The 24437-nt window shown below is 45.9% G+C and overlaps 2 protein-coding genes across 5 annotated transcripts in view; both read left to right on the top strand.

The window, feature by feature from the left end:
- The window catches only part of ANKRD31 (ankyrin repeat domain 31), a 71606-nt gene extending 69806 nt beyond the window's left edge, over window positions 1-1800 (top strand). The window contains 1 exon segment of the mRNA XM_059833497.1: window positions 1649-1800. Within this exon segment, the coding sequence (XP_059689480.1) occupies window positions 1649-1800 (152 nt within the window).
- Window positions 1801-5963: 4163 nt separating this feature from the next.
- Window positions 5964-24437, top strand: GCNT4 (glucosaminyl (N-acetyl) transferase 4). Of its 4 annotated transcripts, XM_059833929.1 has the most exons (4): window positions 5964-5998; window positions 10483-10698; window positions 22217-23521; window positions 23954-24437. In XM_059833929.1, the coding sequence occupies exons 3-4, from the start codon at window positions 22218-22220 to the stop codon at window positions 24045-24047; spliced, it is 1398 nt and encodes a 465-aa protein (XP_059689912.1). In that variant the 5' UTR covers window positions 5964-5998; window positions 10483-10698; window position 22217; the 3' UTR covers window positions 24048-24437. The 4 variants fall into 4 exon arrangements, with proteins under 4 accessions (XP_059689912.1, XP_059689915.1, XP_059689913.1 ...); XM_059833932.1 differs by lacking the exon at window positions 23954-24437 and having other exon boundaries at window positions 22217-23585; XM_059833930.1 differs by lacking the exons at window positions 5964-5998; window positions 10483-10698 and adding an exon at window positions 20716-20734.

Raw genomic sequence — 24437 nt, forward strand, 5'->3', positions numbered from 1 at the left:
TTGACTTCCTCCAGTGTGACTGACTGCCACTTCGTAAGTGATGAAGACTCTGTGTGGAGTGTTGTGATGTAACTTCTCAGGTGGCACTTGTATTCAGCCTGCCCACCTTTGTTACAGTACAAGATACTTAAATATACCCTAGACATCGGATCATGCTTTTTGTTCCAATGTGTACTGTGTTATGGCACGAGCACACTGCAGATGCACGGAGGGTGTAAGATACCGAATGCAATCCTGTTCTCAGGGGAGTCAGAAGTTTTGCTGTGGATGTCATGGGTGTGGAACAACATATATCCTCGCACACAATGCTCTCGATTTGTGTTTCTGAACATAGACCTCTCGCTTCTAATAGCAACTTGCCACTTTACTGCTTTGGGTGGTGAGCTCTTGGAAATCAGGAAATGGCAGGGAAATCCTCACCAATACATGGCGTTAAAAGGTCTAATACCTACAAGATAACACTGATTGTTTTAGCATTGGGACCTACCAATGGTGTCAGTTCAGTGAATATATTTTACATTTTGGAATTGGTGTAGGTGACACAACTGGAAAACTGTGGTAACAGAAAGACAAACTCTTGGGATGGCACATGGTAGCCCAAAAATAAATGCAAGCTAAATGACCCACTGGTGTCACTTCAAACATGTTTTCTCTGCATTTTGACAAGGATTTACCTTGACTGATCTAATCGTCCTGAAATACCTATCCTGTTTTGCGTCTTGAGCCACTTGAATGGTGTCTGAACATGGTTGCATGTTTTTTGTTTTGGTTTTTTTTCAAAAACAGAGGCCATCCCTACTTTAATGACAGCCCTCCATCTCTTGGTAACATCTGCTACATGTGACAGTTCTGCCCTCACTGGCAGTTTCTGTGTTGGGCTGGTTGTGGCAGCTCAGCAGCTCTGATATTTTGTGCAAGGGTGCCGAAGGGAGAAAGTGTGGACGAAAGATGAACAAAAGCAAGTAACTCTGAAGTTCCAAGTGCCTGTTGGAATCTGTGCTGTTAGGGAGAAAATGTCTTGTAACACTTCTTGCTGCTGGATCTTTACAGTATTACTTTGTTACTGATTTTAACAGTGAAAACTAAAAGTTCAGCTTCTCCTGCACTAATGCAAGTGCCTTAAGTTTATGGATTGCAATAGTTGCATCAGTCCAGCAGATAAATATTGCAAATACCCATTGTTCAGTCCTGCAATTTCTTGGATACAGGTGTACGTCTTCCTTTTTATATAGTCCTGTCAGGACTGTACGAAGGGTATTCCCTGTGAGAGAGATTCCGTGGTTTTGGGGAAGTACACTAAACTTAACCCTCTGTGGACATAATATGTGAAATTCAAGCAATGCTGAAAAACAACCGCATTTTCCTGTTATACAACTGGAAACGGCCGGGATGGTTGATTTCTCACCCTGAGCACCACTAAGTGTAGTATTGCCTTTGTCACACTGAAGTCTGGGTGCAAGTGAGAGATACCAGCAGGATGGCCAGGGTCTTACACTGCAAGATTCCTCGGACACATTGCAGGTTCCTAGAGATCTCTAACGCTTATGTGGTTCTAATGAGCTGTTAACACCTCTAGATAATAGCGCCAGTGATTGCTTTCCATTACTCTAATATACACTCTGTAATCATTTGCATTCATTTTCAACAGGCTCTTCTGTCCAGTTCAAGCCAGTTGGAAGTCTGACACATACTCTTCAATTCAGTGAGATACTAATGGTATGTAAAGAGGAGTTTCTACCATGCCCTGTAATGGAAAAGCACTGGAGTTTCTACAAAGGATGTGAAGGTTTTGGATTCTAAAGAATTCTTGAGTGCTAACATTTTTTTCTTCATTGTTACTTAAAAGTAAACGTTTGAGCTTTTAGAACTAAGTGCTTTGTTACTGTCATTTTGATAAATCATTTGCCCAGCACTTGGAATGGACTGAAAGATTGTTTGGGTAAACGGAACTGGGGAGTACTTTGTAGCAGGTGAGGATAACTGTCAATATTGAATTTTGCACTGTAAGATTAAGAAATGGGGAAGCAGACGAGGACTGTTACACACTGGTGCTCATTGTGGATTATATTCCAGGTTGATAACTTTGTATGAAATTCCACTGATCTCAGTGGCTGCCCATGCTTGATGGGGCTGCACAGAACCAGACAGGTATCAACGCTGACATCACTTCATACACCTCAACCTGGAAGTACTCTGCCTGAGCACGTGCTATCAGAAATGATTGCACGTGTTTGTGTAGTAACATATGCTGTTAGGTTAGGCGAAAAATCAAGATAGGCAGCTTTGAAAATCACCAGCAGCTTTGCTTTACCTGGTGTGGATATATACAAACATTTGAGAAGGGGGCGGGTGCTGGGGGAGGTTGAAAGAGGAATCTTAGCCATTGGAAGTGCTCAGGGAAATTCCATTCATGTTCCAGCCAAGACTTTCTGATACGCAGAAAATGTGCTGGCATATGGCAAGAAATGCAGTTAGCCTGTTCGTGGAACATGAATTTTTCAATCTAACAGCATCTTATATATTCTCTCTGATCTCTGGAGGATTTCTATTTGTTTTAATTTTACCATGTGTGAATCTGCCTCAGTAGCATATTTATAACACATTTGACGGGCACGAGAGCTATCTGGATTCAAACGGCTTTCCTGCTCTTTCGTTCTCTGGATTATAAGAAGAGATGAAATAATAACACCTGCTACTCCTCACTCCAGTGAATGGGATGAGAAATATCTCCTGTCAATATGTAACAACCTCAGCTAGCTATTTATTTGGAGTGCAAAGAGCTGTTCTGCAGAGATGTGATTAGTGTCTTAAACAGAAGGTGGTTTAGGGAAGGGAGAGGGTCTGATGTGCAGAGAGCTAATACTCTGCGCTGGGATGCATGAACAATCATAGCCTGATGGGCTGTAAGGGTAAAGAAATGCAAACTGCCTGGAAGTCTAGAAAGTTAAAGGCTACTGAGTGACAGGTGTTTAGTAAAGGTCAGTTTCCACACTGAAAGAAAATGGAGTGGTCTCACAGCTGCTCCAGCAAAACAAACCTGGGGGCATATTGCTTTAAAGGAAATGTTCATTCAAATACTACACTTTTGCTGAGAAGTGAAAGACTTTTGACTGTTAAAATGGCTACTGAATTACTTACACGTTTGTTTGACATTTTTTCATTGTTACAAGATGTCTAATAAAATGAATGTATAAAAACGGGGAGGACTTGACAGTAATACTTTTAGTCCATTATATTAACACGGTAACATGACCTAAGAGAATCCTAAGATACAGTGACAAAAAATCTGATTAATTCAAGCTGGGCAAAGAGGTAAAAATTTAAAGTGCTACATGAAAAACACTGTCTTTTACTGATGCTATATGCAAAAGTAAGCTACCAGGGTTTTTTTCAATATTGGTATTGTATATAAGCATCTTGAGAAAGGTGTTAGCTTGACAACATATGTTTTAATATGACTGACAAATGTAGGATTCTGCTTCCCAAATCTTCTTAGAACTGTGAATTTTCCTTCTTCTCCCTACTGGAATATTTTTCTTAGTGCAAAGATCCATGAAGAGATGGCAAAAAGTCATACCGTTGTGCATAGGGTGTTTTATTTTCTCTGTTTAAATTCATGCTTTCTAAGGGTACTGTTGCGTAAAAATATAAGCTGTTATCACAGGTCAAAGATAGGCAGCTATTAGCGATCCTGGCTACAGCAGAGTAATAAAGCTTCTGCTCACAGGTCGCAGACAGCAGCAGCTAGTCCTCCCGGCCCCTCCTGCTCCTTTCATGATTCAGTTCTTTTATTTAGTAAACCCCTTCTCCACTCCTAGGCTGTGAGTTAGCACGTATTTTGTGTGGTGCAGGCTGAAGTGAAAAGGACATAAAATGCAAAGAATACAAACCCCCTGGCGTTCTGCCTGCTGTTAATATTCAGATGGGGAATAAGAGGAGAAAGAGATGATGCAGTGAACAAAAGCACAAATTCAGATTCGTATTTCCATGGATTTATTTATTTATTTATTGCCGAGATGGAGTTAAAAAAATCAGTGGGAAGATTAATACCGGTGAGGAAGAACGCGAGGCACAAAACAAAAGAATGAGAGTGAGAAGGAAGATAAGCAGCCTGGGAGGCAGACAATACAACTCAAGATTCATAGATTTTAAGGCCACCAGGGACCAACGTGATAAGCTGACCTCCTGAATCACGCAGGCCAGAGGTTATGAAACAGTATAAGCAAGGGAGACATGGGGAAAAGAGAAAAGAAATACGGATGTGGATAGAGCTAAATTCACTCTAGGCAGAGGATCAGCACAAAGCTTTGCACCTTCTTTCCAGGCAACGCTGAGCCATAACCAGGAAGAGCAGTTAAGGTAAGAAACGGAACGAAGGCCAGCTTTGGAAAGGTATTTAAAGTACTGTGGGATGCAGATATACCTTGGGTTTTTGATGGTGGAAATACAGCTAAGGAGGGGGGGAGGCAAAAGCGATACCAGAATAATGTTACCGTAGGAATTTGAATAAATTCTTGGAGCAGTTGCAGTTGGCGAGTGTTTTGTCATTATGACACAGAGGCAAAGACTTTCTTTTCTGGTTTTCAAACCTTAACTGGAGAAAACCACCCTGTTTAAATGATTGAGAGAATGAACAACTGCATATAGGAGACTCAGGCCCTTTTTCTGGTCACCAGTGGTCAAGTAACCATCCAGGTAGGAAATCATATAGATGATCTGGAATTTGAATAATTTAAGTTTCTGGCCATATAAAGAAAAGAAGCTTAAACATGACACAGGGAGTAAAACATTTCAAAGATGGAACAGGATTCAAAGAACTCTTGAGTTTTTCATATATATATATGTTTTTTGGGGGGATTGGGGGGTGGGGGGCATTGTTGTTGCTTGGGCTTTGGTTTTGACTCTGGGAGAAAGTTTTACTGCAGAGACCAATAGTAGTATAGCAGAATAACCCGCAGGTGTTGTCCAGCAGCTGTGTCCTTTGGATTTCACTTACGTTTCTGTGGAAGGAGGTCAGGCATACAGTTACATATAACTCGGTTCCAGTGGCTTAAGCAATTAGCGGCCTTCAGCTGAGCTGTCACCGCCGTGCCCAGCTGCAAGGTCTGCGCTGCGGGCGCAGGCAGATGCTCTCCGCTCTGGGGGTGTCTTCCAGGTTTCCCACCGGACCCGCACACCCGGCGTGCAGGCGCTCGGAGAGCGGAGCCTGGCAGCTCAGCCTGACCTGAAAACACCGGCCTTTGCCTGGAAGTCGTTGGGGAACTGCAATATTCCAGCGCAGGGGCGGGTTATTTCACTGTTAGCAGAGGTTTAAAGCCAGACCGCAGCTTATTAGTTTAAAAGAGCAGCGCCACCGCCGCCCCCCCCGCCCCCCCCCCCCCCCCGCCGCTCGCCCGGGGCCGCTGCGGGCCGGCCCTTCGCACGTCTGCGCTTTCCCGGGGCAGCCGAGCAGAGGCCGCCACCGCCCCGAGGGGAAGGGCGAGGACCCCGGGCCGCGGGCGGGGCGGCCACCACGGGGGCCCGTCCCCGGAGGCGGGTGCGGCTCGGCGGGGGGCACCGGGGCCCTGCCCAGCCCCGTCTTGCCGCTCCCCCGAGCGGGCTCCCTCCCGGCCGCCGCGTATACTTGCGCTTCCCCCTTCGGCCGCCCCGCCTCCTCAGGGGCAGGAGCGGGGCCGCTCCGCGCCGAGTTTGCAGGAGGGGCAGCGGGGAGGCGACGGGCTGCGGGCTCCTCCCGAGCCCAGCTGCCGGCTCGGGGGAAGGGGCAGCCGCGCCCGCTCCGCTGCCGGGGACCTCGCCGCCGCTCCCGCCTCCTCCTGCCCGCCAGGTTGCGGGGCGGGCGGCGGCCCCTCCTTTTTCCTCCACGTCATGGGGTGCCGTGTCGCACACATGTCTGTGCACACACATCACATTCACACACACGCACGTCTCCGAGCAGAGGAGCGCGCCCCGTCCGCAGCGGCCGGCTCGGGACGGCCGCGCTCCGCTCCGCTCCGCCGCGGTGAGTGCGCTGCTGGCGGGCACGTCCCGGCCGGGCCCGGCCCTAACTTTCCGCGCGGAGCGGCGCGCTGGAGCCGCAGCAGCTCCCGCCTCCTCCCGGCGGTTCCGCCGTAGGCGCAAACTTGGAGGCTCGGCCGCGGCGGCGTAGTTTGGGGAGGAGGAGGAAGACGAAGAGGCGGCAGCTGCGTGGCTCCGCGGGCGCGCAGCGGGGCGGTGCTGCGCGGGGGCGGGAGGGGAGGGCCGGGCCGGGCGCGGCGCGGTGCTGGCGGCGGCGGCAGCGGAGGAGGAGGGGGGTCGGTGCCGGTGCCGGCGCGGGCGGGTGCTGCCGAGGAGCGCTGGTAAGGAGGCGCCGTGCGTCTTAAAAGTTAATTACGGGGGTTTGACGCCTGGGCACAGAAAGAGGCAGCGGTGAAGAGGCTGCCGGCGCTGGAAGTCCGGGCGCACACCTGCCTGCAGCCCGGCTCGCAGGAGGGGTGCCCGCCTGTCGCAGCCGCCTAAGCTTTTCTTGAGGCGCAACAGTTATACCAACTTCGCGTGTGGTTTGGTAACAGGAACCGGGCTGGTTGTGATGTTGGGTGAAGTCTCTCGTGGTTTTTTTTGTCTCTCAGTAAATTGCTGAAAACGTACGTGTTAGTCAGTAGCTGTGTTTAATTTGCCAAGTGCACTTACTCATTTCTTTAGTACGGAAAGAGGCTCTTTTTCCTTCTGAGGAAACAAAAAGTAACAGAACAGCAAGGACCTGTCAGAAATACATGTTTTTTCCCTCGAGGAGAGACAGTAGCAGCTTCTCTCTCGTTATGGGGTGGACAGAGTAAGGCTTGTGGAAGGAGACCTTAAGAGCAACTTCTCTCGAGGTTAACTTGTCCGCTGTGTTCCACCTGAGGATCTGCTCCACTGAACATCCTCTGACTTGTTCCAAAGATCTAGTCAATAATCCAGCCTGCTTCGTTTTGAGTTAGGCAAACTTCCTTAATAGTAACCTTTTAAAATAAATAAACTTTCCTTATTATAATCTTTTTGCATTTGATAGCCTGGGAGAGAAACAGCTGAGGGGTAGATACGGTAGATAAACTTGCGACGGGGGTGGAGGCGGTGAACAGGAAAGAGCTGCTTGCTGTCTTTCAGACCGAGAACTACAACAGTCAAGTGATGCTGGACTGCAAAAGATTGAAAACAAGTTAAGAGAAAGTGGGTTTTTACACAATACTCAGGTCAGCTGTAGAATGTTTTGTGTCTCCCCCCCCACACCCCACCCTACCCCGCCCAGTCTACTGGATGTCAGAAAACTTATGTGGGTTCAAAAGCATCTGGATGGAAGAAATTGAAATTTCATGATAAGCAGAAAGTTGTAACTCCTGGCTTTGGAAACCGCTGAGCTGTAAGGGAACGGAAACCAAAAGAACATGTGGCGAAGATATTGGTGATTACTTGTTCTCCTTCTGCTCTTTCTGGTTTTGGGTGCTCTGAGACAACATCCTGGGCTGGACAGGCGCTATGGATGTGGTGTGATGTGATGTGATGTGCCTGTTCTTCCACGCCCGTAACTTTTCTGAGACAGTCATAGAAAGGGAACTGAGATGCTACTACATTTGTACACCTGTGGTTTTTCGTCTTACATATCTGATACTGATGGGTTTTGGTCCAGTTCTTGTGTATTTTTCTGTATGCTGCCCAGCTGTAAAGGCATTTAAAGATCACAAACAACTCTGACTAATGCTTTTTGACACACGATTCATATAAATGAGGAATTCTTAAGGACTACAAATTTTGAAAAGCAGTAATGGTGATAAGGGGGGATACTCAGCTAATGGTGAGAAGAGATACATTCAGGTTCGAATTGCTTGTGTTGGCATAACCCCTGTGCTGGGATTACACTGGGGATGCAGGAAAGTGGACCAGACACTGAAAATGGCTTGTGTACTGGGTTCTGTAGATTTTGTGGATTATAACCTATACTGTGCATGCTATTTTCTGGCCTAATATGTGCAAATTATTCTAGTCAGTCAGCAGACTGCCTGTCATCATCTCAAAAATGCCTTGTTAGCTCAGACTAGATCTCTGAACTTATTTAGAAGGGGTCCAGGTGAGCTGGGAAGAATTAACCAAAGGTAAAATTGAAAAAGCACAGAGGGTCAAAGCCATGTGCTGTCGTTAGGTATAAAGAAACCGGTGAGTGCTAATGTATAGGATTCAGGGCAGCCCAGAAAATGTTGAAACGTTGATTGAGAACATAGAGGTAAGTCCAGAGATTGTTGATCATGCAGATCTTGTCAGCCTGGTAGCTGTTTAGCCTGGCCAGATACGGCTGAGGGCCTCAGCAGATGTCCGCAGCATACAGTATGATTTCAAGAAGCTTTCTGTCCACTAACAGAATGGAAACAGAGCATTTTCAGACTTCAGCAGAAAGAGTTCAGCAAAGGGCGATGCAGGGATTTTGGAAACGTGTTAGCTATTGGTTGGAGCTAGGAGTGGAGCACCAGAGAGATGCTGACATACCTGCTCGGCCGTTAGTCTTGGTGGTTACTGTGTACCTACGCGACAAAGTGACTTCAGGAGGAAGTAGGTAAGGAGTGTGGGCTGTCCTGATGCACGCTGATGAAGCATGTTTGGTCTCACTAACAGATGATGCTTAAGAGGGCTCTAGCAGGAGCTTACGGCATTTGCGTAGCTGTTACAGCTACAGAAAGGCATCGGGAGTCACGCGGTGACTCCGGCTTTTGAGGTCTCCCGGGAAATGTTGATAAAGGAACTAAGGGACGTAGCGGGTGAGTCACAAAAAGCTCATTTCTGCAACATAAACTGCAGGGTGCTGAATCCGGCAAGAGAGATAAGTTTTGTGTAACTCTGTCAACAAGTCAAGCCTCATCAGACCTCTCGCTGAAAAACTTAAAAATGAAGAAGGCTTCACCAGGATTTGCAACGAGACCAAGTGCGACACACAGGTCCCTCTGCTTTGAGTACAAGAAGGACAACTGTGAAGAAAGAGAGTTCTCTAATCACATCACACCCAGACACATCATTAAGCAGATGACAGTGTACATACCAGCCCATCAGGGACCCACACATCCTCATGCTCTGTTGTGTTGTCAAACTGCAATGTGGCTTGCATGGTGTGTCAGAAAGCTAGCTGCTGGCCCAGGCAGCATTCCCTGGTGCTAATCAAAGACCTTTTCCTTTTGGATTGACGTTGTGAAGTGCAGTTGGCCTGTGTGCGTTTTTGTGGTGCATCGTTGTTTGATGGGGGGGTCTGTCTGCAGGCTTGATTTTCAAGCAAGGACAAGCCGGCACCCTAAATCTTACGCTGTCTGCAGACCTTTTCCAATTTTGCATGTGCTGGGAGCTTTTGTCTCACAGGAAGTTCCCATAATCTGTATATTGCTATGTTCTTAATTTTTTTATCAATTAATAACATTTGATACCATTGGCCACTGTACCCCCCCATCACACTGAAAAGGGGTAAAGTTGACCCAGCTACTGTCATGCCACGGCACATCTTATGCATAGAAGGAGTGCCAAATATTAAGCAGGGAATTTGGAAACTGGTCTCACTGTATGAATTTGCTGTGCTGGACCCATCGAGCTAAGGCAGGACTGTGGGATCCTGTGGATCTGTGGCACCCAGGCCTCTTTTTGGAGCTTATGAGATTCAGGCTGCTCCTGCCACACTGGAGAACGGAGCACAAATAATAAGCTCCATAGTACAGAGATGTGCGGTTTATAAATCTGTATGAGATGGAAGGCTGCTGATGAAGAGGAGGCTGCTGCGCACAATACTTTGGTTGAAACATGAATAGAGAGGAGAATGCTACATATGCCCTAGGAGTAACGCTACTGTGCTTTCCTCGAGCGAAAGTGCTGTGGTATTTGTTTGTGGTACATGCGAATAGTACAATGTTTAGTTCCTCAAATTTCTTTGTAACCTTTACAGAGGCAAACCTTAGGTATAATGGCACAAAAATGTATTACTCGCCATGTAAGAGACATCGTCTACCATATGAGGTACTTAATATAGGTGAACTCGCAATGCAGATCGAAGTGTCTGAACAGAGTTTCAGAAAGTATCACCAGGACTCTGGGGGTGATACCAGTAGCCCAAACTTCTGGCCTTGGCTTGGTGGAGGAGCTATTTTACCTGTAGAGTGAACAAGGCCTCTGAGACCTGAAGCCTCAGTATCTGAAGTACCATGCAAATCTTGAACTTGGTGAGGCTTTTGACAGAGAGACTCGTTATATCTTGGTGCTTTCCTGGCTCTCCCCAAGTCCTCTTCACCCTGACATAGAAGGAAATTAGGTTGCTTTGATGTGATCTGTTCTTTTTATGGTGTTTTTTTCCCCCATCTTCTTAGTGCTTAGAAATGCTATGCGAGTAAACAAAAGTATATTCTTCTTATACAGATAATGGCTTCCACAGCTTATCACACAAAGCCTTCTTTCTCGCTGTTTTTCAGCTAACATTTTACACTTTTCTTTCTTAATCTTTGCAAGCAACAATGTTGTCCCTGCTACCTCTGTACATCCGACTTCATACGCGCTTGAAACACCGATAAATCTGAAGGCTGTGGGCGCTGAAGGAATCCGAAGGATGGAGCAGTCACCAGGACTTTGTTCAACCACTGAGCTGGCCGTGCCCGTGTCGAACTTCTGGGACAGAGCATCCTGAAGAGCTCCGCAAGGGGAAGAGACCACAGCATAGTCCAGGAGGTAGGTCTGCAGCTCTCCTTGAAATGATCTTGTTGATGTGACAAGCTGTGACTTTGGCGGTGAAGACTTTGACGTGGGTGGAATTGACTCGACGGGGGTGATTAACAGTGGGGGCTCGCAGACGAGAGTCTGCAGACAGCTTGGTGGAGAGGTGAAGGAAATGGAGAAGTATTTTGAGCTGTTAATGGGAGCTTTTCTGCAGCGTGGTGCAGTTTCTCCTGCCTCCCTGTCTAATGGAAACTTCCACCCTCTTTTACGGTGCTACTCCTTGCCAATGTACACAAGTTCTGGCCCTTTGGGCCCAATTTTTATGTTATGCAGTAGTTTGGGGGTAAAGGTTAACCCTCTCTCCACCATAGTAGTAGTAGTATTTTAAATTCTCATATGAGTTGGAGAGAAGCTGTTAAACTCTAGATTGCCCCAAATTAGTAGTGAGTAAACTCTATTTACCGGGGTTTGTGTTTTTTAAAAATAATTACTTTTTTTGTTTGTTTTGATTTTGACTCCTGCCTTTATGGTGCATTTGGCAAACATGGATACTCCCATCTCTTAAAGTCAGAGAATTTAAATACTCAAAGTATAAGCAATCAGGCTTGAGAATTTCCATGGACGACCATCCCTGGGCTTTCTAAACTCTTCCTTGCTTTAACAGGGCTGCAAATCATCTGACTGGCAGGACAGAATAGTTTGGAATGTACCAAGGGATTTACCAAGAGATTTTTCTTTTCAGGCCTCCACCAGAACAGCTTCCATCAAAAGTTATTGTAAAGCAGTTCAGATTAGCTGGGGATGCAGAGCAGGCAGGTTCACTTCTTTCTTGTGCTGCTGTCTTCTTGCACGACCCTGCAGAAGTTGCTTGCCTGTTTTCCTGGCCAGAGAGCAGAGACACTGACTTTCTTTACCACAACATACCCCTGGGACATGGACATGCCGGTATTAATGTTAGATATTTTACTGCAATTATGGATCACCGATGTACTGGAGGCAACTAGAAAAGAGCATCCAGCCTTTTCTAAAGAACATATAGAGGGTTGGGACTGAGTGGCAGACAGACAAGCAAAACAACTTACTGTCAGCACAGCAGGTTCTGTTAGGAAACACAGATCTATGTGTCCTGTGCAATGAAGAGTCCTCAGGTTTATCACTGGGACAAAGTCATATGTGATACCTGTAATTGCCAAATCTTTGCTGAACCTGTGTTTCCCATGTATGTGGTGCAAAGCTCTTTCCTCTTCTGGAAGCACAAAACAGGCTGTGGTAAACTGTAGACTTTTGTTGTTGTTTTTCCTTGGGGCACTGTGTTGTTTTAAGTCTTCAGGGTCTTAAAATTGGCAGGCTTATCCTTTAATTAGGCTTGGGTCTAAAAGTAACAGTGTATTTTGCCACTTCTCGCAATTAGAGGGCCATAAGGCAGCTTGTAAGTAATTGTAGTTACTTAGCTCTTTAGGTGTCCATCATTTAAAGGAAATCTAAGTATTACATCAGGCAGGTCGAAACAAGGGGGTGAGCTATGAAGAACGAGGCTGATGGTGGGCGCCGCTATGTTACAGGGGCACAGGCTGAGGCTCCAGTACAGGGAAAGTGGGTGGAAAACCAGACAAACTTGATAGAATCAATTGATCTAGATTTAATGCCAATAAAAAGTATTCCTACAGAAGCACCCCGAACCCTATCAATAGATAATTTTGTGATGGAAATAACCAGCTAGCAGCAGTAAATACTAGCACATGAATAAATTAAGTTTCCCACTTAGCAACATTGAATAATCAAGTAGAGTTAAAAGTTTAATTCAGACAGTTTACTAAAAAAAGAAAAATTAAAATTGCTTAGCAAAGCACATCATTACTTTCCTCCTTCCCCAGCTTCCCAGGAACGTTGTCCCCTCTACCTTCCCAAGAGACCCATCAAGTGACTTGATCTGTATAGAGTAGAGGGAAACCTGAAGGAACTAACTGCGTCTTTCTGCAGAGTTGATCATGCAAACAGCTCGATCAAGTTTGCATTGCTGTGTGAGCTGGTATGTATTAAGCAAACAGAGATATTTTATCAGGGAGAACTTTTCCAAAAGTGTTTTTGCCTGGAGGAGAGGGCATTGTTCCCATAGTTCCTGCTATTTTATGGTAATGGTGTTGGTTGCTGAAATACTCTGTGACCTGGTTTCCAAGGAAAGGTGTAGGCACTGGTTTTGCCTCGGATGCCTCTGAGGGATGGGGGACTAGCAAGTCGGAGAAAGCACCTGTTTTGCTGCTCTGTTTGATTTTTTTGTTGTTAATGCTACCTACATGAGAGCACATACCCTCATTGATCCCTTTCACCATTCTCCTCTTGCATCATTTCCCAACCTCTGTTCTGCTGCTCCTTCTCAGCACCCATTCGCTTTTAATTTTTTTAACCTGTGATAAGCAAGGAGCCTGGTTTGTGCTGTGGGTTGACAGAAAGGCTTCTGCATGGGAGAGAGAATAAGATGCTGGGGTAGGAGCACACCTGCTCCCCTGCATCTGCTCTCTCCATTTCCTTTCCTTCCACAGACTTGGATTCAGACTTGACCTTTTCACTTATCTCTTGCTCTGTGGCAAGCACAAAAGCAGGCTGCCCCATGACAGCATTTGTAGCAAGTACTATGTGTTTCAGATCTGCTGAGCCTGAATTTTCCCAGAATCCCTGTTCTGGTAGCAGCCAACGTATCTTGCCACTCCAAGCTCTAGGTTAACCACTCCCAAGCTGATGTGACAACAGATAAAGAGATGGTTCCCACCAGCTGGCCATCTGGCATGACACCAAAAATCGTTTGTGCCATCTCTAGCCAACTGTAGAGAGTCACAGACCTCTCTGACGGGTAATGCTAAAGTAGAAGAGAAGTACTATAAATTCGATAGGGCTACATGTTAAGGGAGATCATGGCTTTTGTTTTTCTATAGCTCAAGGTAGTTGGTGGTTGAGCTTGGACTTTTGCTCACCTACTGAACAGGTCCTTCAGGAAGGACTGGCAGAGGGCAGAGCGGGGGCCCAGTGGACAGTGGCTGATCCGTACCTTGTGTTCCTCAGGAAAGCTGCGATGTGTTGGTTGCTGCAGGCAGACAGGTTACAAGCTGCCTCGGGTAGCCCTGCCTGCCTGTGCTAGTGCTGACCCTGTTGCTTTCAGTGCTGTCGGAAGCACCTTTCCCTCTCCACAGGGCCAGCCTGCTCTGAGCAGAGATCCCTCCAGCCTCCCTGGACAAAACCCAACCTCCAAAGCAGGATTTTTATCCTTCTGCCTGCAGGGAGGCTTCTGATGCATCTTGGCCCCACCAGGCCCTGGGTTTCCTGTGATGGACCCAGGCGGTTCATGACAGCTCCACCCTACAGGCAGCATCCAGGGAGCTTGTGGGCTCCGTGGATCCACTGGCAGCTTTCTGCCTTTAATCACTGAAGCAGTTGTGTTTAGTGGAGCACAAGCTATATCAGAAAAGACGCAATGAAGAAAGGGAATGAAATGCTGGGGAGTTGCAAAATTCCTTATAGTCTCAAACAAAGTGGTCGACGAGCTGTTAATTAATCAGTGCGATCTGAATACAGACAAACTGGGAGCACCTCTGCAGTGCCTAGGAGAGGCTGGAAGAACACCACAGATTTGGATGAGGCCAATGACACATTTGCCCTTTTTGGATGGCTTAAAGCAAACTCTTAATTGGGTACTTTTTAGTTACAAATGATCTCTATCAAAGTAGCTTGGCTGAACCTGCACTGTTTTTCATGGCTGAGTTTGCCCCCTGGGAGTTTTTGCTAGGTGGGGAGAAGGAGGAAGGAGTAGATGTTATAAAAGGTAAATACCCCCAGGTCTTTGACTTTTGACTTAAAGAAAAATTATCTTGAATAATGCCACTGTTACTTTAAAGGAACAGCTTTGTGATAACTGCTTTATTCTCAAGAAGGCTGTTTCCAGTAGCCATAGATGAGTCATTTGCAAAATAGGAACAGAGGCTTCTGGTGGGGCTGGGGCTGCTTCTTCAGTGTCAGGGGGGTCTACTATTTTTTTTTGCTGCAAGGCAGTCAGTTTTCATGTTTTCTGATTTCTACTGCCGATAGAGGGAAGCAAGAGGTGGTTGACTGTGTGGACTGCAGGTGAGACTTGCCGTGCAGAGCAAGAGGAACGTGAGATACGGTAACTTGTTCCTGCTCAGGGTGAAGAGAGCTGCAGACCCCTCCTGTGCAAGAACGACATTGGCATTGCTGAGTTGCACAGACTGGGAGTTCCTGTTACTCTGTGTACGTGGGGTTTATGGAAACAGCGGAGATAATAGTTTGAGGAGCAGCATGACGATTTATTTGCCTGCATAGCACCAAGAAGATGCAACGGTTTTTAAAGGCCTAGTTTTGCAGTGATTTGGTTAATACAGTGAAACTTCAGGCAAGCACGCTCAAAGCTAATTTAAATATAGCTTACACTGATTGGTGGTGTTTCTGTAGCATCTTAGATGTTTGATGTTACAGAACTATAAATAATACAGATTAAATAATACAGGATAGTTACAAGCTTCACTTGCAATGACCTTGCTACCTCTGTGATAGCACATAGTGGTCTTAGCCAGTGTGCTTAGATCAGAATGTGACAAAAATTACACAGTATTCAGGTGAAACTACAGAAGAGCTTTTTAGGCAGGCAGATCATGACTCTTAGGCTCTGCCTCAGAGGCCAGGATTGCCACTGCTACTCTTTATAAATTCTTACAGAAGAGAATGATGCAACATCTTTTTTATTATGAAAAATGCAAATGAAGAAGCAAAGGTTGCTCTAATCCAGCTTAATTTTGATGAAACAAAAAAGCTAAATTGCAAATTAAGCCAAAACGTGGATTGTTGCCATCTCTGATATTTTGTTCCCGTTCAAAATTGGATTTCTTTTAGAACTTTTTTCAGTTCAGTTTAAATAAAAAATGCTGAAATAGCACATGTTTCTTTTGAGTATGAAAGAAATATATTGACTTGAGGCAACGCAGTTGTTTTTCAGGAGTGCCAGTGAAATGCAAAAGCACCTGCTTGTTCACATGGCTTACAGAGCGAGCTGTTCGGGGTTTTCTGACCAGGTTGCATCTGGTCTTAGCAGTACCCTTGCTTAACCCTTCCCAGGGATTGCTTTTTTAAATTTCAGTATCAGAGAGAGCATGCTAGAGCTTTGCTGTCAGTCAGAAGAGTTGTAGTTAATGCCTGCGGTTCATGAATGGAAGCTTTTAGCTGGACTGCTGCCCAGCCACCGTGCTGTCTTCCCACCTGAAGCCTGAGCGCCTGGGAGAGGATTTCCTCCCCCTCCCAATGACTTCACCTGATTTTGTTTCGTGATTGAATCCTGAACAGTGTGCATGGCTTTATTAATAAAGAAACCTTCAACACAGCAATCTTCGCAGCTGAGGGCATGCTCTTTGAGAGGCTAAGAGCTGCCATCGGTGCTTGGGGGATGGACTTTCCAGATTTTTTAAAATCTTCTTGTGTGTCATGCATTATGGTGCTAGCCACGAGGGAAACACAGATTTCTCCAGTGGAAAACTTCAGATGAATTGCCATAGATTAAAGTTTGATGTAACAAACTGATAATGAGTCTGTTAATAAGACTGATACAAATGCTGATGTTTGTTCTCAGCCAACGTGGAGAGGGTAAAATCTGGGAGGTTTAGCAAAAGAGTGGTGTGGAGAGAGGAGGATTTCCCTGGGAGCCAGGGGTTGTGAAAGGGCTGCATAACTCAGGGAGGATCTGGAGAGAAGACCTATGCCTGCTGAAGGCCCAAGGCTCCTGCCTTTCTCGAGTGCCTGGCCATGCAAAATCGCCCCCATTCCTGTTCACGGGAGCCGGGGTGACTCCTGGAGGAATGGGATGGTGAAGGGCAGCCATGGGGGAAAGTCACTGGCCGGTGGCTCCGCGCTGGTGCCGAATCCCATCCCGTCCCCCTCTCAGCACCCACCCCAGCGCAGAGTCTGGGAGCCCGGGCTGCACTGGCGTCGGTGGGGGAAGGAGAGGGGGAGGAGTGGGGTGCTGCGCTGCGGGTGTTGCTTCCTTCCGATAGAGAGGCGCCCGGTCAGATCCAGGCATGATGTGCTGCAGTCTTTGCTCACTACAGATCTGGACTAGCCACGCCCCAAAGGCACGCTTAGGGAAGTCCACAGGGTCAGTGCCTGGTGGTGTGTAGAAATGTTATGAGTCAGCGGAGCTAGAATTAGAATTGGTTTAATACTTCTTTTTTCTCTCCCAGAAGAATCCTAAAAGCAGGCTTTAATTTACCTTTAATTAGCCTTTCCTTTGGTTTCACCTTGCAAGCAGTTAACATTTCAAGCAATTACGGTCTCTCAGTAGAAATTCAACATTTCTGTGTTGTTATAGTAATCTGTATTGTAAAAGACAAGAGAAATAGCCACTGGTTCAGTTTGCTTCTCTGGCCTTATAGGTGCACTTTACTTTTACCACTGTGACAGTGTGCCAGTATGAGCTTGGGTATCTAGCGTGCTGTGTGATTTACCCAAGCAAATTGCCTATGGGTGGTGTATGGGTGCAAACACTGCTTGTCACATATGTGATGTGCCCACTGTAAGGGTTTGCACACTCTTGGGTAATCTGCAGCTTCGCAAGCTGTTAATTTATGTTCACACATTGCTGGAATAAGATTGCAAGCAGGAGCAACAATTTTTTGCAGGAAGGTAAACTTCTGCACATCTGGCTGATAGCAGCTGGAAGTGACTATTGAGGCAGCAGGTCTTCCACAGATACTCTCCTGTGATCAGGCCATACTTCACTTCCCCAAACCTTTGCTGTGCTACCCAAAATATATATATGTATGTCTATAGATACATATGTGTTATCTCCTCAGTTCTTATTTCCACGTTCTCCCTCTTTTGCCCTGTTGGTGCAAGTCAGTAGAAACCAAGGTTTAATTCTAGCGTGTGTCCTATATGCATTTTCTAGCATGCTTTTGCCTTCAGCTTGGCCTGCCTTCCCAGCGATTCCTTTAGCTAGCCATAGCTCGGTTCATAACTTTCAATGGTTTCAGCACACAGGGGAAAATGCCTATCCTCTGGTGTTATGTGTTTTATCGGGTTTTATGAGTGTTGCGTGAGCCACAGGAAAGCTGCAGAATTCTTCTGCAGCCTCCAAAAAACCAAGGTGTGTGCACTGGATTGAAGCACATGGGAGGGAGTGGAGCTCCACTGCTTGCTTGAAGAGTGCTGTGTATTTTCTGGTCCTTCTACAAGGTCAGCATCGTTGCCTTAGGCCGACACAGGCAGCTGAGCCTAGCTGGAAGGCGCCTTGGAGGGGAGGACTGAGAGTTTCAATTTAAGAGCGGCAAGGCTCAGCCTTTGCTTGGTCCCTTCAGGAGGGTTTATTCTGGTGACTAAGGCCAACACAGTGTTCGGTGGGTGGAAGGACTTGATTGGTGGCTGAACTTTGTCAGAGGGGTGTGAAATACTCCCACCACCCTCCTTGTTCCTCCTTTTTTGTCAATGCGCAGCTTGCGCAGTTGCAGAAAGCAAATGATTTGAAGTGTTTGAGGGTGTAAAGCTGCCCAAAACAGCTACTTGCAGGGAGGAAAATACAAAAAAAAATGCAGCGAAAGGCACCAGGGGAAAACCTGGCTGTTCTCTGTGTGGATTACAAATATTGCCGTCACGGGTCTAACTAGCAATCCCTTTTCTGGTCCAGCAGTAGATAAAAGGAGATTCAGAGAATAGAGTGGTGGTCACAAGAAACGTTTTTATTGGTAAAAACCTCCAGTCAGAAGTCTTGGCAGCTGGTAATTGCCTGATGTCCTGGTTCCAGGGAATTTAGCTTTCTGTCCGTATTTATGTATTGGCGAAGGTAACTCTGGAAACTCTCAATGGCCAGCTGATTGCCTAATTCCTTCTTGAATCCCGCTGAGCTCATGGTCTTTAAGGTACCTTATGACAGGCAATAATTATGTGTTGTGTCAGAACATGTGTTTTTTGTTACACAACATGAATGTGTTTCCCTTGTATTTGTTGCCTGTTTGTTTTCTTTGACCATCTCTTGTTCTTGCATTACAGATGCAAAGGAAAAATAAAACCAGCCATTTATCTTCTCTGAATCATTCAGTACTTTGCATCCCAGCTAGTAAATGCCCTGACCAGATTAGATGCTGTATATGTGTGTATATAGACCAGCTGTGTGATTGATATGTGTTGGTCACAAGATGAGATCAGTCTCCATTAATTTCCTTAGGAGTCTTCTCACATGTAGAAGAGAAAGTACAAACATTTTACAAAGCAAGGCAAGGTGGCAATGCCAAGCTCCCTTCCTGGTACAAAATCTTTGTGCAAAAGAGGGAACATTGTTCCTGTGTATAGTAAGGAAGAACCTGAGAAAAAAATACTGTGAGGAAGATAACTGGAGATAGCATCTGGTCAGTGCTACCCCAGGTAGGTGCTTCAGGGAGCTGTAGGTGCCTGTTCCCATCTGCTGTGTGTCATTCATTCCTTCCTCCTCCAGCGAGGACTGCATGTACAGCACACTACTATGTCTGAGTGGGACTTTGAGTGGTGCATGTGGTGAGAAACAGGCGTTTTGCACTTGAATCAAAACCTGATGAGATTTGTTGTGGCCCTTCTGTCCCAAGGGATTTCATTCCCTGATCTTGCAGTGTTCCTCAAGAAATCTTGGTCTTTTGCAGAAACTAACTGCATCCTGGTTAGAGAAAAATGATTTGTTCCTAAAGAGCAGAGCTGTTGCCCTTATACTGATATACTGAGCTTGGCTGTGGAATGCCTCAGAGGTAGCAACAAAAGAGTATGAATTTAATGTGATAAGGATGGAGCAGGAGGTACAGAGGGATATTGGTGGTGGTGAACTGCACTGCTGGAGAGATGTTAGAGGGTTTAAGAGTGGTTGGGGTCACACATGGCCTGATTCTGTCTGGACTACTGTGGTGATGTAGTGTGTGTTGTAAAAAAAAAACAACAACCACCTCCCAAAACAAAACAAAACAAAAAACCCAAGAAGAAAACACACCCCCCACAAAACAACAAGCAAATAGATGGGGCTGTGGATGCTCTCATCTGACCAGATGCTGGCCAGGATCAGGAGAAGATCCTCCATAAACAAGGGATTCAGTGGAGGAGCTGAGATTTCTCACCAGTGCTCCTTAATGCCTTCCTCCACAGGGAATTTGAGCCATGTCACCACAGTCTTCTGGATTTCTATGACCTCTTTATATGGCACAATAGTGTCTTGTGGTTGGCAGTGCCAAAAACCATAGGCATATTCAGGGACCTGAGTGTGGATCCTTTGCTCATCAGCTGCAAAGAGGGAGACCTCAGTGCTGTCCAGGTGATTTCTTGCACATCCTAGTGTAACTCCGGACCGCACCCGGCTCCAGTGGTCTAGATTGGTAGTTTCAGGAAGGTAAGTGTGGTGTGATGGCTTTTTTGTTGGTTTGCCTAGAAACAGAATGTTTGGCACTGTATGGAAGCTGGCCAGGGCTACCATAGATAGAGGGGTTTTGGAGCAGTGGAGGATATTCCCTCCCACCCTTTTTCTTTGTCCAGGCTCTCTTTTGCCTTTTTGAAGGTGGTAGAGAGGAAGGGAAGATCTGGTCCCTGGACGAGGCGATCACTGTTCAGCCAGGAGTAGTAGGGGTTGCCCTTGATAGCCAGGGAGACCACCGGGCAGAGAGGCACAGAGTGGGCTTCACAGGGAGATCGCACCACACAGGTCTTCTCCCTCCAAAGAAAAAAAGGGGGGCAGGTTAGCTGTGTTCCCCTCTGCAGAGCTTCCGCCACCTGGCTGGAAACCTGGCTTTGGTTAGGAGCAGCTTTTGAGAGCAACTTTTCTTCAGGAACATAGGTATGGGAAGGAATTAGGTAAAGGGGAGACCTGCATTAGACATTGAGCTAGGATTAGTTTGGAGAAGACGTGAAGGAAAGCACTTGCTGGCTAAGGGGGAAGGTGGGATTTTTGGCTTTGTGTGGAGATAGATCTGTTTTTTCTCTTTGTTAGCATACCTGGAGGCTGTTTGTAAAACCTGCAGAGACCTGCTGAGGTCTGGCTTCTACAAAATAGGTACGTGTTGACTTACCCTGCTCCCTTCCCTGGTCTATACCTGGCACCCCCAGGTGAAAAAAGAAGGTGGCATTTCCTCTGTGTTGCCCCCAGAAGAGAAATACCGAGGAGAGAGATGCACAGGGAAAGGGAAAGTCAGGGGCAACAGACTAATGAAGCAGCCCTGCCTTGACAGGCTGCATTTTAACTGAAGCTACAGCTTGCAAGACCTGACATTGGTGCGTATGCTAAAGATGCCTAAGATAGTCTTGCAGTTAGTGTTGCACACACACCTCAATACTTGATTTTACATGCATACGTGGGATCTGCACATCTGAGCCACTTCTGGTGGCCCCACCATTGTATTCACTCTGAAGTATTCTGGAACGTCTTATTCTCAAAAGAAAATATTGGGAGCTGTTAAATTTAGAGACAAAGTAGAGCTTAGTTTAAGCGAAGTAGAGCCAAGTGTAATGCTGCACCTGAATGTGGACCCTGGTCTAATTTTAATTCAGAGATAACAACAATGCTGCTTGCACTCAGCTGGTAAAGTGAAGCTATATGGAAAGAGGATCATTGTATTTAGCTTTTATTGTGGTAATACCTCAGTTGTTAAGTTGCTGCACAGGAATGCCCTGCTGCATAAAAAGGGACCATGTGTGTTTTTGCAGTCACATCTGAGGTTGTGTCACATGGCAGAGAACAGGATAGATGCGCTATTGCTCACTGCTACCCTTCCTGCCTTCAAAAGGTTACATTATATACTCATTCCAGTGGATGGAAGTGCTGTCTTCATCTGTCTCTTTCTTCAGGGGAGGTTAGCAGTATTTTCCAGAAGAAATCTGGACACAAGGAGGACTTCGGGCTTGTCAGACCCTGTTGGGAAAGGACAGGAAGAAAATTAATTTCCCCTTGGACATTTTCATGGGCCAGCCCCAGTGTTAGAGACGACGAGAACGCTCTGACTGAATTCTAAAGCTTTCAGTTTAATGTGGGGGGTTTTTTTAGATACTAATATCTACCATTAAGCACACATTCTTTGCAGATTCACAAGAGATCCCCTTGGTGGTCCCATTGAATCCCCTGGAGTTACTCGGGAAAATAAACAATCTTTCCTACTCACTTAGAGGACAGTCATGTTTCTGCCAATGCAGGGGTTGCTGTACTTCAGTTTGTGACTCATAAGAAATTAAAAAAAGGTTTGGAAAATAAACAGTGGGAGTCTTGTTCCAACTGTTCCAAGTCTTATTTAGCTGAAAATCACCTGAAATCTGAGTTGGTTTATTGCCTTCAGTCAGCTAATGCAGGGTAATGAAGTCTTTGCCTATTATTGTGGTAAAATCTGTCTCTGAATTAACATGATGACTAAGAAGAAACTGCAGATTTCCAGTGCCCTGTCCTACTAAGGTAGACAGACCAGTGTGCACATGTCTTTGAAGCTGGAATTGTCTCTGATGCGTTGTTCCTGATTTAAAATACCATCATGGCTTTGTTTTCTTGCAGAATGAAGAGACGCAAGTATCCCTACAAATGTCCCGCACGAAGGAAGATCCTGATCCTGTGTGTTACGGGGTGGCTGATTGCACTGCTGAAGCTCCTCCATGTCGAAAGACACTTTTTTCCCTCTAAGGGCATTTATTTGGTTGAGCACTTCTTAAGCACTTCTTCTTATGTTAGAAACAGGTATTCCTACCTTAGAAATGAGTTCCAGTATGAAATCAATTGTTCATCTATATATGAACAAGATCCCCATGAAATTGGCAAGAGTTTAGAGATAAGAAGAAAAGAGATAATTGATTTAGCTGACGAAGATGTCATAGCAATGACGAGTGATTGCCACCTGTATCGTTCACTTAGGAAATACCACCTAAAGCCTGTTTCTCCAGAGGAGGAGAGTTTTCCAATCGCCTATTCTTTGGTTGTTCACAAAGATGCAGTAATGGTAGAAAGGCTCATACATTCACTGTACAGTCATCAAAATATTTACTGCATCCATTATGACCAAAAAGCAGCAAAAAGTTTCAAATCTGCTATGAACAATCTAGCTAAATGTTTCCCCAATATTTTCATTGCATCAAAATTGGAGACAGTGGACTATGCACATATTTCACGTCTGCAAGCAGATTTCAATTGTTTATCTGATTTGATGGACTCTGCAGTTCCCTGGAAGTATGTTATTAATTTGTGTGGCCAAGATTTCCCTTTGAGGTCAAATTTTGAGTTGGTTGCTGAACTCAAGAAACTTGGTGGAGGAAACATGCTGGAAACTATAAAGCCAAGCAGTAGCAAGAGAGAACGGTTTACTTATCACTATGAACTTATGAAAGTGCCTTATGAATATATGCAGATGCCTGTAAAAACCAACATTTCCAAGAATCCGCCACCTCATAATATTGAGGTGTTTGTAGGCAGTGCCTATTTTGTTTTAAGCCGAGCATTTATTCAGTATACCCTTGAGAGCTCTCTTGCAAAAGATTTTTTTGAGTGGTCAAGGGATACATACTCTCCGGATGAACATTTCTGGGCGACTCTTGTACGTGTTCCTGGGGTACCTGGGGAAGTTCCAAGGTCGGCCCAGGACATAACAGACCTACAAAGCAAAACTCGTCTGGTGAAATGGAATTATCTTGAAGACCATTTGTATCCTCCCTGCACTGGTACCCACCTTCGCAGTGTCTGCATCTACGGGGCCGCAGAATTAAGATGGCTTCTGAATTACGGGCATTGGTTCGCCAACAAGTTTGACTCCAAAGTAGACCCTGTCCTGGTAAAATGCTTGGCAGAAAAACTGGCAGAACAACAGAAGGAGTGGGTATATTTGTCCTCTGATAAATACTTTCTGCACATAAATTCTATTAATGCCTTGCTATAGCAGCACTGTCTTCCTTGCTGTCAGTACTGTGTATTTCCTCTTCCTTTACCTGCTGCGGGGAGTTAGCAAGTGAGACGCCCGCTCTGCATGAATTTCAGGGCCCTGCAGAGCCAGGTGCCTGGCCATTTATTTATGAAAAGTCATGCCTCTCTGATTAACTGTTTTGTAACTTGCCACAATAATCCTCTAACTGTTCTTCAGGGTGATTCTGAGAGGGTGAGGTTTGCTTTTGGAGGCTCTGGCGCTGTCTGTCCCAATGGAGTGTTTCAGAAATGTGTTTTACATCAAGCGTGTTTGCATCTTTCCTAAGAAACTCCAACACATCTGTCTGCCTGTCCCCTTTTCCTTCACTTTTTTTTCTTTTAAAGGTATGAAACAAAGACCTCTCTATCTGCTACCTCAGGAAAACTGGAAGTGCCCAGCTCACGGACAAAACCAGGAGATCAGCGTGACACCAAATGAGCCCTGTGGCCTCACCTGAAGTCCCAAACTTCCCACCTGTGGGAGCTAACAAAGATCTTTGCAATGTGAATATGTCTGGATGATACAAGGGAAAGAAGATCCTCAGATACTGCATTGTCCGTAGCATTGTTCTCTTCTCCCAGCTCATCTGTGCGTTGCTTTTCCTTCTGTGAAGCCTGTACTTGGGTGCTGTGCCCCGCCTTTGAGATCGGGTGTGGTTGATTGAAACAGAATGATGTGCTGTTAACTCTTCAAAGGCAGTATACGAGTGTGCCCTAAGGGTAGTCCCTGCAGCCCCTTAGAGTAGATACCCATGCCAAAAGAGGTTAATCTTCATTCCTATCTCTGCCTGTAGAAATACCCTCCTGTGAAATCCCAGTCCTCTTGAGA

This window comes from Gavia stellata, chromosome Z, assembly GCF_030936135.1.
Source record: "Gavia stellata isolate bGavSte3 chromosome Z, bGavSte3.hap2, whole genome shotgun sequence".
In the NCBI taxonomy this organism is placed as follows: Eukaryota; Metazoa; Chordata; class Aves; order Gaviiformes; family Gaviidae; genus Gavia; species Gavia stellata.